The 17,131-nt window shown below is 43.4% G+C and overlaps 1 protein-coding gene across 3 annotated transcripts in view; it reads right to left on the reverse strand.

Moving 5' to 3' along the window:
* Positions 1-5,637: 5,637 nt before the first annotated feature.
* LOC137159270 (zinc finger protein 436-like) overlaps positions 5,638-17,131 on the reverse strand; it is a 33,210-nt gene continuing 21,716 nt past the window's right edge. Inside the window, exons 4-6 of one of the 3 annotated variants that reach the window (XR_010921612.1) lie at positions 16,176-16,289; positions 14,436-15,814; positions 5,638-5,672 (exon numbers count right to left, since the gene is read on the reverse strand). Coding sequence is in view for 2 of the 3 variants with exons in the window: in XM_067557432.1 (XP_067413533.1) it covers positions 14,508-15,814; positions 16,176-16,289 (1,421 nt within the window). In the remaining variant the exon portion in view is untranslated. Of the gene's footprint in view, positions 5,673-14,152; positions 15,815-16,175; positions 16,290-17,131 lie in introns of those variants that run through there. The other 2 variants (XM_067557433.1, XM_067557432.1) reach the window with 2 other exon arrangements.

The raw sequence follows: 17,131 nt of genomic DNA on the forward strand, positions 1-17,131 counted from the left end.
ACGATGTAGTCCCCTCTGCATCATCCTCCAACTCAACCTTCTCGTCCACAACTCATCTCCACTGCCCCTGGGCCCAGGTCTCTTGGCTGTGGAAGTGGGGTCACCACTGAGAATGGCTTCCAGTTCCTTACAGAAGTAGCAGGTCTTTGGCTCTGCACTAGAGTGATGGTTTGACTCCCCAGCCTTTTGGTACTCCTGCTGCAGCTCCTTGATTTTTCAAATGGGACTGTAGCGTGTCCTGTTCATAGCCCTTCTCCACCATTAAACAAGAAATCTGAGTGTAGGTATCATAGTTCCTTCAGCTGGAGCAGACCTGGAACTGCACAGTTGCCTCTCCCCAAATGTTGGTTGGATGGATCCAGGAGCTCCGCTGTTCTCCAGATGGGAGAGTGTTTGGAGCGCAGAGCTGGGAAAATGTGATGTGAGTTCTCCATGCTGACCAAAGAGGAAGTGGAATTTCAAATATTCCTGGGACTTTAAAGGGAGAGGCGCAAATGACCGCAGGGCAGCAGAATTCAAACTGATGGCCAGAGTGGTCGGGATGGGCACTGTGGGACACTTCCTGGAGGCCATTTACTGCAACATAACCGAGTACTGTGATTCCACTGATGCTTTGTCACTAAATCTTTGGCACAAAAAACTTGATGCCTCTCATCAAGGTGGTTTAATTTTGCTGAAAAATCAGGGGAGTAGGGTTGATGATGGTGGTGGTGGTGGTGATGGTGGGGAGATTGCTGTGTGTACACCTCCACTGCTTTGGTGCAAAAAGCTGACTTTGGCTGACAAACCTCTAGTGTAGACCAGGCCCAAGATATAGATATTTTTTGTCCTTGCCCCTTTTCCTGCCAAAGAATGTCCACTTAGCAGATAATGGTCCATCAGCTTTGTTTACACCTGGCTAAGGTCTCAATTACCCTTTGTCTCTAAGAAACTGGTTTGTCCACTTGTCAGCCTTATCTGGAAAACCTATTTTTAATCATGATTTCAGCTTGTGTTTATTATTTCACATATAACGCTGCTATATACAATTTGCCATGATGTTACTGATCAGTAAATTATGAAATTTTAAATGGTACCTCACAAGACATGCATTTTGTCAAAATTAGTGCAATAGGATGTGAACACAGAGGTATAGTCTGTCACAAGAGCTTGTGTCACAGCTCCCTTGGGAAACAAATACATGGGCCTTTTGCCTAGTGTGGAAGAACCCAAACTCAGGGGTCCTTACTTACAAGTCCACTGCCCAGAGGATAGTCCAGAATTAGCCAAACAACAGATTAGCAAAGTCAGAGTTTATTCTTTACGTAAAGAAGGTAGTCCCTTCAAATGTAAGAGGCGACCACTTAAAATTAAATTCTAACAGCTTTATAGCTTCACACAAACAAGTCTTTATATGTCACAGTTTCCATGGTCATACATACTAAAAAACTACTTATCTAGGAATTTTCTTAGCTCAGTACTTGCAACTTTTCTTATCCAAGTTACAAGGTCTTTCTCTGCATTCCATCCCTGCTGCGGTCTAGGCCTCTTAACTATTTTGTTAACCCTTAACATTCTAAGATTTAAACTTCTGCTAGAAAGGCACTTTCCATCTCAGGCTTTTACAGCCATTACTAAAATCAGTTCTCAGCAGAAACAGATATCCCATCTTCTTTTCCCTTCACACTAGTTCCTTCTCACTTACTGTGGAATTCTCTCTCTGGATATCTCAAACAATACTGACCTAAACAATTGAACAGCACTCTGATTACATCCAGTTAGAATCATACTATCATAGAAGATTAGAGTTGGAAGGGACCTCAGGAGGTCATCTAGTCCAACCCCCTGCTCAAAGCAGGACTAACCTCAGCTATATCATCCCAGCCAGGGCTTTGTCAAGCCTCAGCTTAAAAACCTCTAAGGATGGAGATTCCACCACCTCCCTAGGTAACCCATTCCAGTGCTTCACCACCCTCCTAGTGAAAAACTTTTTCCTAATGTCCAACCTAGACCTCCCGCCCTGCAACTTGAGACCATTGCTCCTTGTTCTGTCATCTGCCACCACCGAGAACAGCCTAGCCCCATCCTCCCTGGAACCCCCTTTCAGATAGTTAAAGGCCGCTATCGAATGCCCCCTCACTCTTCTCTTTTGCAGACTAAACAAGCCCAGTTCAATCAGCCTCTCCTCATAAGTCCTGTGCTCCAGCCCCCTAATCATTTTTGTTGCCCTCTGCTGTACTCTCTCCAACTTGTCCCCATCCTTTTTGTAGTGGGGGGTCCAAAACTGGACACAATATTCTAAATGCGGCCTCACCAATGCCGAATAGAGGGGAATAATCACTTCCCGTGACCTGCTGGTAATGCCCCTCCTAATGCAGCCCTCTTGACAACCTTCTTGACAACCAGGGCACACTGCTGACTCATATCCAGCTTTTTATCCACTGTTACCCCCAGGTTCTTTTCTGCAGAGCTGCTGCCCACCTCGTCGGGCCGCAGTCTATAGCTGTGCATGGGATTCTTCCTTCCTAAGTGGAGGACTCTGCACTTTTCTTTGTTGAACCTCATTAGATTTCTTTTGGCCCAATCCTCCAGTTTGTTTAGGTCACTCTGTATCCTATTCCTACCTTCCAGGATATCTACCACTCCCCCCACCTTAGTGTCGTCCGCAAACTTGCTGAGGATGCAATCGACCCCATCCTCCAGATCATTAATAAAGATGTTGAACAAAACCGGCCCCAGGACCGACCCCTGGGGCACTCCGCTTGTGACCGGTTGCCAGCTAGACATGGAGCCATTGATCACTACTTGTTGAGCCCTATGCTCTAGCCAGTTCTCTATCCATTTTATAGTCCATTCATCCAACCCATACTTCTTTAACTTGCTGATAAGAATACTGTGAGAGACAGTATCAAAAGCTTTGCTAAAGTCAAGGTATATCACATCCACGGCCTTCCCTACATCCACAGAGCCAGTCACCTCATCGTAGAAAGCAATCAGGTTGGTCAGGCATGACTTTCCCTTGGTGAATCCGTGTTGACTGTTCCTGATCACCTTCCTCTCTTCCAAGTGCCTTAAAATGGATTCCTTAAGGACCTGCTCCATGATTTTTCCAGGGATTGAGGTGAGGCTGACCGGTCTGTAGTTCCCTGGATCCTCTTTCCTCCCTTTTTGGAAGATGGGCACTATATTTGTTTTTTTCCAGTCCTCAGGGACCTCCCCCTGTTGCCACGAGCTTTCAAAGATAATAGCCAATGGCTCTGAAATCACCTCAGCCAACTCCCTCAGCACCCTCGGGTGCATTGCATCTGGCCCCATGGACTTGTGTATGTCTAAGCCTTTTAAATAGTCTTGGATCCGTTCCTTCAGCGCTGCGGGATGTTCGCCTCTTTCCCATTCTGTGCCACCCAATACAGCAGTCTGGGAGCTGATCTTGTCTGTGAAGATCATGATGATCATGCTTGTTGATTCTTGGGAGAAAGGCTTGGGTGACACAAACATCAGTCATGGCTCTTGGTTCTGGATGGAAGGGTATAACTGAATAATCAATAATGATGAAAAACAGCAGAGCGTAATAAAGAAATATTAAATTTAGACTGTCTCAATCTCTGCCCCTATCAACCCAGTGGGCTGGGAGAAATAACAGCAATGGGCACTCCAGTGGTGCATTTTTTTAGCATGCAGGCCTTATAGAGCATGACTGGGTAGAATGATGCTGAGGCTGAGAGTTCCAGCTTCATGCAAAGCCCTGGTTTTCATTAACCAAATAGCTTCACCATGCCATGTGGAGTACAGAATTCCAGCTGTGCCACCCCCACAGAGGGGAGGAGTCAAGTTATGCAGCCTGCACTTTTTACCTCCTCTACAGAGAGCAGCTCAGAATTCAAAGGGCCATAGGTCTCTGCTCCCTACCAACCTCCTGTGCCAGGATCCTTCAAACACAGTCCAGAGTTCTGACTTCCCTCTAAACTTTGCTTCTAAAACTCTCCTTTTTAAAACATAGAAGTCCTCAGGAGGAAGGGAGAGAAGCAGGGTTATTGGTGGTTTAACCTTTCTAGTGATGGAGCTTTACAGGAATGAGATTTTGGTGAATTTTCAGAAGAAGAATCTCTCCTGGGCCTGTCTGGTCCCTATTGTCTCCTTTTGCCCTTCTTGTTCTTCTCCACCACCCCAGCCTTGATCCTTGACTGTTGAGAAAATTTAGAGATAAGGCTCCATGTACGTGAGTGATTGAGTCTCTATCCAGTAGAGTGTGTATGGAAAGGGGGGCTATAGGTCATGCTGAGATAGCCTGTGTGTGTGTTTGTGTTAGGAGAGAAGGAATAGGGGGGGAGGGAAGAGAACTGACAATGGGTCTCAGGCAAATTAGGGAGATTCCCTCCTGCTCTATATCATCCATCTCTGGGAGGAGCATATTGGGAAGCTGCCTTTAATAATCATATGTAAAACTCATTATTACATTTTACTAAAATTAAAGCATCAACAAAACCAGTGACAAGATCACTGAACTTGCTTTGTCCTTATATTTTACTACTATGGAAATAATGTGTATTGAACAAAATCCTTTCTCAGCATCAATGCCCACAGAGGAATCATGCGGCTTTTCCTTCCTTGGGTTCGGGCAGCATTGCATGGCCATTTTGATTTACATCTTTCAGCTAAAAGCTTTAGGCCTTGTCTTCACTAGCACTTAGGCTGACAAAACTTTTGTCACCCAGGGATATGAAAAAACCACACCCCTGAGCAACATACATTTTGCCGGCATAAGCGCTTGTGAGGGCATTTCTATGTCAGTGGGAGAGTGTCTGCCACCAACATAGCTACTGCTGCTCATTTGGATGGCTTTATTATATTGTTGGGAGAGCAGCTGTCCTGCTGTGCATTTTAAGTGTAGACTAGTCTTTAGTATTTGGCGAAGAAATGGTATTTCCTTAGAGCGGCAGCTGCATTGATTTAATCTACAAAACAAAGCATTCAGATAGTCCTAGGCACCTCAGTCCCGACCCATGTCCATGCCCCTCTCTCCCACCCAATAGCCTCCAACAGCTGCTGATGCCCCTCGCTCTGCATTGTCTAGTTCCCATAACTCTGAGTGACTTCATCTCCCTTCTGTTCTGAGAGACACTCCATCCTGTTTTAAGCCTGGCTGTTACTTGTCCATGAGGTCTCCTCCCAGAAGAGGATCACTGCAGGGTGCTGGTCATGGTTTGCTTTTTCTTCAATCTAGGACAGTCCAAGGTGTCTATAACAGGTGTCTGAGCACCACGGCCCTGTCAGGAGCTGCCATTCACTTGCCCCTGATTTGGTTTCATCTTTCATTGAATCCATCATCATCCCAGACACATTGCAATTGGCGCCAGCTGCCTTAAATAGACCGTGTCTCTCAGGGGTGTAATTTCCTGTCTCTGCTCTTCAAGCACCAAATTCTCCTCCAATTTGATCTTCAGTCTGTGCTGATGTGATGCTTTCTCTCCAGGATTTTCCCCTTCTCCTTCATCAGCAGCCATTGTCCCAAGAAACACAGGGTGGGATTTACAAAAGCACCATCATATCGGAACACAAAAACCAACATGCCTTTCAGGGGACTAACAATTGCCCTTCACAGTGAGCAGGATTCAAACCTACATGGGAGAACTCTGCTGCATTTCACATCCATCTCCTCCAACTCAGCCATCAGTCAGGCCTCACCAAAGGCTCTGTGTAAAAACAAAAACAAAAAAAACATTTCCAAGGACTGAACTCAGGACCTCACCTGTTCAAAGCTCACACACAGGAAGGGAGGTTGTTCATAACTCTGAACAAAATGTTATGGTGGTTCTTTCAAACGTTTACAACTGAACAGTAACTTAATGCCGCTTTGAAACTTCACTGTGCAGAAGAAAAATACTGCTTTTAACCATCTTAATTTAAATGAGACAAACACAGAAACAGTTTCTTTAGCTTGTCAAACCTTTTTTTTTAAACTTTCCCTTTATTTTTTTTAATAGTTTACATTTAACACAGCACTGTATTGGATTTGCTTTGTATTGTGTTGACTCCTCCAGCAAACACCAGGCAAGGCTGGATCAGAGATAGGGGCTGTTTGGGTGCAGGCTGGTTTATTCAGAGCTTTCACTGAATTTCCACTCAGCACTAACCTGATAATTTCATATGGAGTATGGGGCAACAGACCCAGAGCAGGGCTTTTGGTGAGGGAGAGTGATAGAGCATATTTCATCTCAGGGCTGCAGGGGCTGGGCAGAACTTTCCCTCCAATCATTCCTCCCAGCAGCTGGAGTAAGGGGCTAGCTGTGGCTCAGACCCATCAATGCTAAGAACAGGGAGTTTGTCTCTCTGATGCTCTTCTAGGTCCCACTGCGGGTGCCCAGGCAAGGTGGACACAGAGGAGGAAGCAGCCTGATCCCAATGCAAAGAGGTGAGGAATGGAAAGGCCACAGAGGCATGATCTGCTGAGGGGGGCAGGGAGTTGGGGGTCAAAGATGGGAACTATAAGGGGTGGATGCGGCAAAGTGGGGGATGGCTAGTGCTATCTCTCCATTACTTTGCTGACAGCAAATAGCTGTGAAATTCCCTGGCAAAATGTGGGTCTCATCCCTGACTAGCGGCTAATCCGCATACAGGTTAACAGCCTACTACTACCCGCTCCTTTGATAGTTCAAGTGGCAGAGGTCTGTAGGGTGGACATAAAGGTCCACACCTGCTGATGACACAAGGAGGTTAATACAGTTCCCCAAGATGGAATTTCTATTTGGTCAGTTTGTTTTCTTTTAAAAAAATGCAGGAAATGACACACAAAAATGTCCTTCCCTTTTCTGTGCAATTCTCTGGTTATGAGAAGAGGGGCTTTGTCTCCTAAGAGCCAGCAGTGCTATGGGCTGATGCTGCAAGTGCAATGAACACAACTGCTTCTGACTCAGCTTCTCTTCTGGAATAGTTTCTCTGCCTTTCTCTTTCCACATCCTGGTAGCCCCAGCATAGATTGTCTTAGACACACACAGTTTGGTATCTGACAAACCCACAGCTCTTTGGGGCCACTAAGTTCAGGAAACCCTAAAAGAAGAGGAAAATCAGCAGGACCCGCGGGATTGGAGAAGTGACTCCACTCTCAAAGGGCCTGGCAACCTTAAGCTAGGTCCCTGCAGCTAGTTTCCTGGGGATGGGGTTTCATCACCTATTTGCCAGGTTGCCAGGATAACCTACCGTCCTTTTGTGCTGTCAGGTTGGGGAGAGTTCTGAGCTTCACAGGGAGAGAGGAGCAGAGGGGCAGGGGACTGCCTGGATCTTCTTGGGTTTTTAAAACTGCTACTTTGAAAATGGGCCCATAGATCTGGGCACTAACCCTTCCTCCCTGTGAAGGAATCTGAGATCAACAGTGGAAAGACAGATGGAGTGTGGATAGACAGACTCGTGGGAAGGGCATATGTTCATGGACAGCTTTCTCTTTGGTATCTGAGGCAAGCTGAAGGGGAAATGAATGAGCTTTGTTCATCAAATCGAAAGCACACAGACTCTGGAGGGAGCAGAACTAGGATCTGTTATTAGGAGAAATTCAGACAAATGGGGAGCAGTTAAATATAAAGGAAAGGAATATGTGGGGTTTGTTCTCTGGGGCTTGGGAAGTGGAAGAAATTTGCTAACTTCTTTTTGTGAATTTAATTTGCTTCTTTGGATCTTCTCTCTGAGAATAGAAAATCAGGATGTGTGTGGGGGGGCGAGGGGGGATTTCTCCCCTAATGGAATGGCTTTGAATCACTTTCTTTTGCTTCTTACCACCTTTACAAATTCAGACCGGAGGGATATGGTTTAATTCTAAGGATTTTTGGTCCACTGGTATTTTCACTGTTTTCTTTCCAAGTATGTAGCCCTAAAATCAGCCATTTAATGGGCAGCCTCTTTCTGTTAATTAAAGGGCAAAAAACTTAGTTAACACAGAGTTAAGATTGCCTGGTGGGATGACATCCCCATGCAGAACCTCAAATTCAGAACTACTCAATCTTCAGATAACAAGGAAACACCCAGTTAAAATTATCTGTTCTCTTAGCAACACCCCAGTTTGCCCCTTTAACATACATACATTTACTTTGCCAGCACCACAGCTGCAGAAAAGTCTAACCTCTTCACATCCATTTCCAACCCTTAGAACCAGACCCCTCAATTTCATCCAGTCCTGACCTAGTGCAACCCTAGGGAAAGCCAGAGTGGGGCGCAGACTGGGTCTTCCCATGACAGTGACAGCAGAGCAACCTCCCACTCCTACAAAGAAATATACCCACCTTACTGATGCCTCCTCACTGAGCCACACTGACCTCCATTCCCTACTCCCAAAAGCATAGGTGGAAGAGCTCATTTTCCCTTGCAGTGCTTTGAGTCCCCTGAGGATCAGTTGGAGGGTTCTGATTAGGGAGCTGATTAGGCTTATCTCCATCCAGATTCTTTACAATTCTGGCCTATATTGCTTATTGATGGAAATATGACTCAGTTTCCTTTTGAGATACTTTATTATAAAGAAAGAAAATCAAGAACATACATCACAAAGGCTAAAATGCTATCAACATAACTCAACTAATGATGGATTGAACACATAGTTCTCAAGTTAAAGTCAAACCAGTAAATCAAGGAGTTAACAGTGATATTGCTTTGGAATCAAGTCATCAGTTTAATCTAATCATCAGATTAATACAATAGATAAATAACTCTTATAAACCTTGGAACAGTAATCCAGTGAGGTGGCTCTCCATTTAATCATAAACCCCAATCAGAGAACTTCACCCAGGAACTTCAACCCACACTGAGACCAATGAATATTTTAAATACTGGAATGAAATGATTGTTCACGTTTAAGATATAATTTTAAAGCCAATTATAGCTTCCTCCTTAGATTTCACTCTTGTGTGACTAAATTATTTTCCTTCTCAGTCCAACACAGATATTGATCTTATCAGAAATGTAACAGCTCAACAGCTCTCTCAGAAAAGTTTATAGTTGATAGCTTAGTTTCTCTAGCTGCTTTCACAGAATGAAGAGCGCACACACAACGATTTCATAGGGCAGAGTTTTAGGGCCATTTAGATTTGGGGAACTATTGTTTTTGGCATCTTCCCAGTGTGGATTTTACAGGTGCTCAACACAGATGTACTCACTGAGCTACACTGTCACAACCTAATACAACAGAAAGGCAGGGGCATAGCCCAGATTATACAAGGGAAAGAAAAAGCTAGAAAAAGGAACAATAAACTACTAAAATGATAAAGGGTTGGAACTCGCCAGCTCTCTTACTCTGTTGATTCATGTATAGTAGGAACTATAGCTGCAGTTGAGGAACCAGATGATTAAGTAGCTGGCCTCGCATCCCCCAGTAACAGACTTTTCCAGGTACAGGAAGACTAATCAATGTTGGCACAGTCTGTCACTGATGTTATGAAAACTTGTCTCCTTGAATAGTTTTCCTCTTAACAAAAATGTATTTTAAAAAAACTTATCAAAATAAATTCCATTTGAAATAGAAATAACTGAAGACTATGTCGGGTCTGTTGGATTCGGAATGTTGGGAATCATTAGGAAAGGGAAAGATAATAAGACAGAAATTGCCTCTATATTAATCCATGGTATGACCGCATCTTGAATACTGCATGCAGATCTGTTCACCCCATCTCAAGAGAGATATATTAGAATTGGAAAAGGTACAAAACTGGGCAACACAAATGATTCCATACAAGGGACTTTTCAGCTTGGAAAGGAGATGACCAAAGGAGGTCTATAAAATCATGACTGGTGAGGAGAAAGTAAATAAGGAAGTGTTATTTACTCCTTCTCATAACACAAGAACTAGGGGTCACCAAATGAACTTAATAGGCAGCAGGTTTAAAACAAACAAAAAGAAGTATTTCTTCACACCACACTCAATCAACCAGGGGATGTTGTGACAGCCAAGGCTATAACAGGGTAAAAAAAAGAACTAGATAAATTCATGGAGAATAGGTCAATCAATGGCTATTAGCCAGGAGGTGCAGGGATGCAAAACCATGCTCTGAAGTATCCTTAGCCTCTGTTTGCCAGAAACTGGGAATGGGTGACAGAGGATGGATCACTTGATGATTACCTGTTCTGTTCATTCCCTCTGAAGCACCTGTCCTTGGCCACTGTTGGAAGACAGAATACTGGACTAGCTAGACCACTGGTCTGATCCAGTATGGCCATTCTTATGTCTGTATTCTCATATACATATTTTTCACACATATCCCACCACTCCAATCTTTAGAGTGACATTATACTTCAGAACTCCTTTGTCCAAAGGGTGGTAAATTACATCAAATAAGCTTTTCCTATATTTCTAACAAATTTCACCTATATTTAATCAAATTGCCTATATATCTAACAAAAATTCATATTATGATTTCCAGTATAATTTGAATTATCACATAATGAATCTCTTATTCTAATTTTAACAGCATATTTAATTTCATTTTCATTGCTAATTTAATATATTCAAAGATTACAAAATCCTATTATATGTCTTACTTTTCTTTTCATCCCAATTTCCAACCAATGAACCCTTGAGTAAAGTTGTGGTTCACTCCAACATTGGTGCATCCCACTTGTGTGAGTTCATTTACCTCTGGATCTTCTGCCATAAGTGTTGGTGGAAGGTGTGTCACACTATATGGGAAGGTTTGCATGGGGAGGAAACACACCTCTATTCTGTTTTCATGCTTTTTAATCTTTTAGAGTAGCAGGAGGTGGTAGTGAAGTGTTGCGTATGCATAAAAAACAAGAGCAAAACTAAGACAAAATCATGGAAACAGAACTCAACATTTGTATATGTTGCAGCCTGAATTTGGAGGCTGACAAAGTCATTCCCTCAGTGGTTACAATCACTTGCACAGCATGAAAGTCCTTGCTGCCCAATCAGGAAAAGAGATTTGGATCTACAGGAAAGGAGTGTTCTCTGAAGGCATCAACAGTTTTTCTCTTTAGCTTATGACATTTTGGATCCAAATGGTAAAGGGCAATTGTTCCATATCTTGCCATCACATTCTTTGAAACTGTAATCAGTGACAATGAACTAGGAAAAGATGTTGTGAAAGCAGTATTACATGGACCATAGTGCATCATAGCTTCTTTCCCTGGGGTGGAATCTAACCACTGCATGCCTGCTATTTCTACCTGAGTTCTTTCCAAATCCTTGGCCTTATTTGGGGTAAATTTATATTTCTCTGGAGTAGAATTCTTCATCAAACCACACAATATTTAATCATTTTTAGTGAAAATGGCTTCTCCAAACATGCCAAGTCTATTTCTCTAATCTGATGGCACAGGTCTGCATTAGATCAGAAACTGGAAGAAGTGGGATTTCTATTAAAACTATAGATATTTTTCTGCAACTATCTCACATTGAAAACTGATTTTCTATACACATTCACAACACCTTCAAAGGGTGAGTTCAAAAAAACACCAATTCTATTTCCTCTATATCTGCATAGTTACGGAGAATATCTCCCAAATCATTGGATTATGCAGGAGATATCTTCATAAGAAATCTCCTGTAAGGCCTAGGTCACAGCTTCTTTGAGGATCAAATACATGGGTATCTTGGCTAGTTCCAAATTACTTACTGATGAATTCTCACACCAGATCATCTGAGACAATATTGATCTAATAATTGAATGTTAAGATGATCATATGCAGGTACTTCAGATGGTTGCATAGTTTGCATAGTCTGATGTGGTTCACCATTTCAGAGGGGAGATTTAAAAATTCTACTGTTTCTTTGTTAGCATGTCCAGTAGCTTGGAGTATTCTCTCCAGGTGACTGAACTGTCCATAAAGTTTCCCTATATCATCATGGAGGGGTGGGGGAAATGGAAAAATAATTTTAACAAATAGTCATTGATCTCAAAGTCCCCAATAAATCTGAGTTACATTCTGTGAAACAAAACTAATATCTAATTATCTGACCAGTCTTCAGAAATAAAGAAAAACTCACATCACAGGGGTATAAAAGAATTTCAGTTTCATATAAAGTGAAATTCCAGAGCAAGTTACATCTGATGAATCAGTACAAGAGATTCTCCCAACCTGTTCTCCTCTGATCTGTTCAAAACTGCTTCACTCAGTGCTGTTTCATTATTATTAATCAATCATTATAATAGGAAAAACAGCCCAAATTTCCTCCTGCAAACAATCCCAACTCCACAGGAAAAAGCTCAGAAGTGGCTTTGCCAATAGATGAAAACTGGGATTTCAATGCTGAATGATCACACTGTGTTTGGAATCCATTCAGATTCCCCTTCCAGGTTGGTGACACTTTCATCTCCATCTCCAATGAGTCTGATTTAGGATCAAAGAAATCAAAGCACAATTCCCAATCACAAAGAAGGGTACTAGGACAATCAGAGGAATGGAGAACCTACCTTACAAATGGAGACTTAGGTCTGGTCTACACGACAGACCTATATTGGTATAACTATATCGCTTGGGGTGTAAATGCACACCCCTGAGCACTGTAGTTATATTGACCTAATCTGCCTGTTTTAAGACAGTGTTGTGTTGGTGGGAGAGCTACCACCTCTCATTGGCGTAGAGCATCTTCATTAAAGCGCTACAATGCTTTAATGGATAGTGCAGTGTTCTAAGTGTAGACCTGTCCTTGATGATCTTGGCTTGTTTAGCCTAAGAAAATAAAGGCTGAGGGGAGATATGATTGCTTTCTATTAATACATGGGAGGGAGAACTCATCTCCCTCCCTTTTGCTTATTTAAGTTAAGGGCTAATGTTGTCACAAAAACAAATAGATATAAACTGGTCATCAACAAGTTTAGTTTGAAATTAGCTGAAGGTTTCTAACTCACAGAGAAGTGATGTTCTGCAACAGCCTGTCAAGAGGAGTCGTGAGGGCAAAAACCTAACTTCTTTCAAGACTGAGTTTTATAAGTTTATGGAGGGGATGTCATTATAAGGTTGCCTACAATGATATATGGTGCATCTATGACTGCTGTTAGCTAATATCTCCAATGGCCAGAGATTGGTCACTAGATGGGGAGGGCTCTGTGTTACTACAGAATATACTTCTAGGGGTATATGACTGGTGGTTCTCACCCACATACTCAGGGTCCAACTAACTGACAACCATATTTGGGATCAGTAAGGAATTCTTCTCCTAGGCTCAGTTGGCAGAGACTCTAGGCTCTCTTCCTCTTTGGCATGACGTGTGGGTCACTGCTGGTTTGGATTAGAAGAAAGGCTGGATTCTCTGTATCTTGAAGTTTTGATATCATGATTTGAGGGCTTGAGTAACTTGCCAGTGGTTATAGGCCTATTACAGGAGTGGGTGGGTGAGTTTCTATCGGCTTCAATGTGCAGGAAGTCCAGACTAGATGATCATGAAGGGACGATGGTCCCTTCTGGAAATAAAATTTGTGAAACGATGAAAGCTCAGGACACTGTGTCACATGCCACTTTGGGAGGTGGAGGGCTAGAATATGAAGAAGACAAAAACTCTACATTGCTCAGACAGAAGGTAAAACTGCTGGGGTAATAGGGAAGCATAGAATCTTTCTAACTCACCCCTATCTTCTTCAGGTGTCCCAGAGCCTTAAATGACACTTCCCTCCCACCCTTACCACTCTTGCTCCGGCTCTTTGTTATATTTAAATCTATTTTATATGAGAAAAAAGGTACAAAATAATTCTTGTTCAGCATACCCCAGGACAAAGTGTGAACAACTAGGAATGAGACAATCTGTGCCACAGGGTGAACTCAGTGGCTCTAACAATCATTTTGCAGTGGAAGGAAGAGTATAAATTTGATCCTCCACCTTTGCTTAGACCAGGAAAATAAGGCTAGGTCAGGACATCAGGATAACCTGGACACTGAACACGGATTATGTCCTTACTGCAAGACTAGTTAGTTTTAAATCATGATAGGTAACTCAAGCTAGCCAACTCCATGGAAAAACCTAGTTGAGATGAAACCAAGGTATATTTAACCTTGATTCAGCCCTGGTCTACACTTCCCTGGAGATTCGGCAGCAGTCGACAGGAGTTATGCAAACTACTCAGAGTGGCTTGCGTAACTCCCGTCGACTGCTGTGCTTCCTTTCTGAGCGCTGTTTTCACTGCACTGTCCCAACAGGAACTGTGTTCCCATCGACGCAGCGCTATGCTGCTTGAGGGGGTGGTTTTACTCAGTCGATTTCCTGATCAATTGAGTGGGTCTACACTGACCACTCAATCAATCCAGAAAGATCGAGCTGGCGGCGGCGACTTTTCTGCTGTCAGTATAGACATAACCATAGGTAGATGAGGTCGCCCGTATCTCTCCCCCATCTGGAGCAGATGAACATTCCTTGTAGGAGGGTCACAAATTCCCACGATCCATAGGACTATGGAGTTGACAGAAAGGACCATGGAATTCACTCCAAAGAAGGTGGAGCTGCAGAAGGCAAAAAACAGACAACTCACCTGGGGGAGCTGAGTTACCACAGTGAAGGAAATGGTGCAAATAGCCTTAGCGTTCGCTATGTGAATCTTTTGTCAGCTCTGGACAAGGTTACTATGCTGTTCTTCTCCCTTGTGTATTCTCTGGTGATAAAGAAGGGCTGAGCTTCGACTGAAGCCTTTCCCACACTCACAACATTCATAGGGTCTCTCCCCAGTGTGGATTCTCTGATGTGTAATAAGGGCTGAGCTCTGAGTGAAGCTTTTCCCACATTCACAGCATTCATAGGGTCGCTCCCCAGTGTGGATTCTCTGATGTGTAATAAGGGTTGAGGTGTCAGTGAAGCTTTTTCCACACTCACAGCATAGGTAGGGTCTCTCACCTATGTGGATTCTCTGATGTGTAATAAGAGTTGAGCGCTGTGTGAAGCTCTTCCCACATTCACAACATTCATAGGGTCTCTCCCCAGTATGGATTCGTTGATGTGTAACAAGGGTTGAGCTTGCAGTGAAGCTTTTCCCACACTCACAGCACTCATAGGGTCTCTCTCCTGTGTGGATTCTCTGATGTGTAACAAGGGTTGAGCTGTCAGTGAAGTTTTTTCCACACTCACAGCATTCATAAGGTCTCTCACCTGTGTGGATTCGCTGATGATAAATAAGCGCCGAGCAATTACTAAAGTTTTTCTGGCACTCACAGCATTCATAGGGTCTCTCTCCTGTGTGAAGTCTCTGATGTGTGATAAGAGTTGACCGCTGAGTGAAGCTTTTCCCACATTCACAACATTTATAGGGTCTTTCCCCCGTGTGGATTCTCTGGTGTTGAATAAGGGCTAAGCTGTCAGTGAAGCTTTTCCTGCACTCACAGCATTTATAGGGTCTCTCCCCTGTGTGGATTCTCTGATGTTGAATAAGGGTTGATCTGTCAGAGAAGTTTTTCCCACATTCACAGCATTCATAGGGTTTCTCTCCTGTGTGGATTCTCTTATGCCTGGTAAGGGCTGAGCTCTGAGTGAATGTTTTCCCACATTCATTGCATTCATAGGGTCTCTCTCCTGTGTGGATTCTCTCATGATTAATTAGGTCTGCACGTCTACGGAAGTTTTTCCCACACTCAGGGCATGTGTTTTTTTTGTCTCCTGTGAGGATTATGTGCTGGACTCTGGTTTTCTTGAAGTCCTTGTGAGTTCCCTGACTATTAATGGATTTATACACTTTCTCTTCTGGCTGGTTTCCCTGCTGCCTGTCTGGCCTGTGCTGACTCTCATAACTTTTTCGCTGCCCATGACTCCTGGATACATTCCGTTTAGATCTTCGCAACAACACCCCATGCAGTTCCACTTGCTCATCATCCTTCTGAGTAGGATTCTGTTTTTCATTCTGACTCACTATCCCATCACCTGCTGGGAGAGAGAGAAATTTCAGAAACAGGAATGGAAAAGAGGAGTAGAAACCAAAAGAAGTGCTAGTGAAACGGGGGGAGAGGCGATCAGGAAGTGATTTCCCCAAAACTCTTCCCCATAAGGAAGAGAGGAGGGGATCAGTTCTGCGTCCACATCCTATCCAAACACTGAGAATGAAGGGAGGGAGCTACTGCCAAGTGTCAGCCAGGATGTGTAGGAAGCAATGAGCAATATCTTATCTGAGGATATTGCACCTGCTGGAGACAATCCTGAACTAGAGACCTCACAAGGTCTTTGTAGGGAATCCCAGCTGTTTTCTTCAGCTACTGACAGTTTTCAAGTAGGCTTAATGATTCTTCACCTGTGCAGGCATTTCTCAGGATCTCTTGTTCTTTTGAGCCCTGCATTTCTGGGACCCACGGCTCTTTCGCTTGTTCCAGCTGGGAGATCACATCAAGTTTGGAATCTGGAAACTCTGTTTAGATGAAGAAAACAAGTGACATGAAATGAATTCATGGGACATTTATGACAAAGAAAAGGTCTATTATTTTAACTCCTGCCCATTTTAAGGCAGTAAAATCCAGGGCCAGCTCCCCAGAGGAGCTAGACTCTCTGCTTCTGAGGGACTTAACTAACCCCATCTTTGTTGAGAACATACACAACTAAACAGTCATCATCAAAGAGGCTCCTAAAACCCAAGCAAGGTATGAAAGTGAAAAATCCAGAGAGAGAGGAAGTCTCCCTAGAAATGCTTCTTATTGACTGAGAGAGAACCAGAGACAATGAGAGTCACAGGAAGCTGGAACTGGTGACCATGGGCTCATGGGGTTCATCACAGTAAGAAACAGAAGGGAGCAAGCATGTCCCAGAATGCAGTATGTCAGGAATATTATATCTCAGGAATCACATTCTGAGGAAATAGGGAATCTAGCAGGTCAGGTGCAGTGGAAGGGTGTATGAATATCCCTCAGGGTGTCATGAAGGCTGCAGAATTAGGTCCAATAATTCAGAAACAACACATTCTAATTCTTCTGGAAAAGGAGAATGTGAAAATGACAAATCAGGCCATGTGACTTTAGGAGGGACTGACTCAAAGATCCAAGGAGACTGCAGGGAAGACGTGTATTGTGCATGCTATAGATGAGTCCCCAGAAGTTTCACTAGCAATCAATTTCATCACCAAGAAATTGCACATGTGCCAGGGAAGGGGCATCATGCCACTGTGAGAAAAAACATTTCAGGAATGGTGGCTGAGTCAGAGGGTGTAGGGAAGAGATGTGTATGCTGGGGGGAAGGCACTAAGTAACAGAGAGAAGA

The sequence above is a fragment of the Emydura macquarii genome, unplaced genomic scaffold, assembly GCF_026122565.2.
Source record: "Emydura macquarii macquarii isolate MOO-44397 ecotype Brisbane River unplaced genomic scaffold, CSIRO-AGI_Emac_v2 contig_1828, whole genome shotgun sequence".
NCBI lineage: Eukaryota > Metazoa > Chordata > Testudines > Chelidae > Emydura > Emydura macquarii.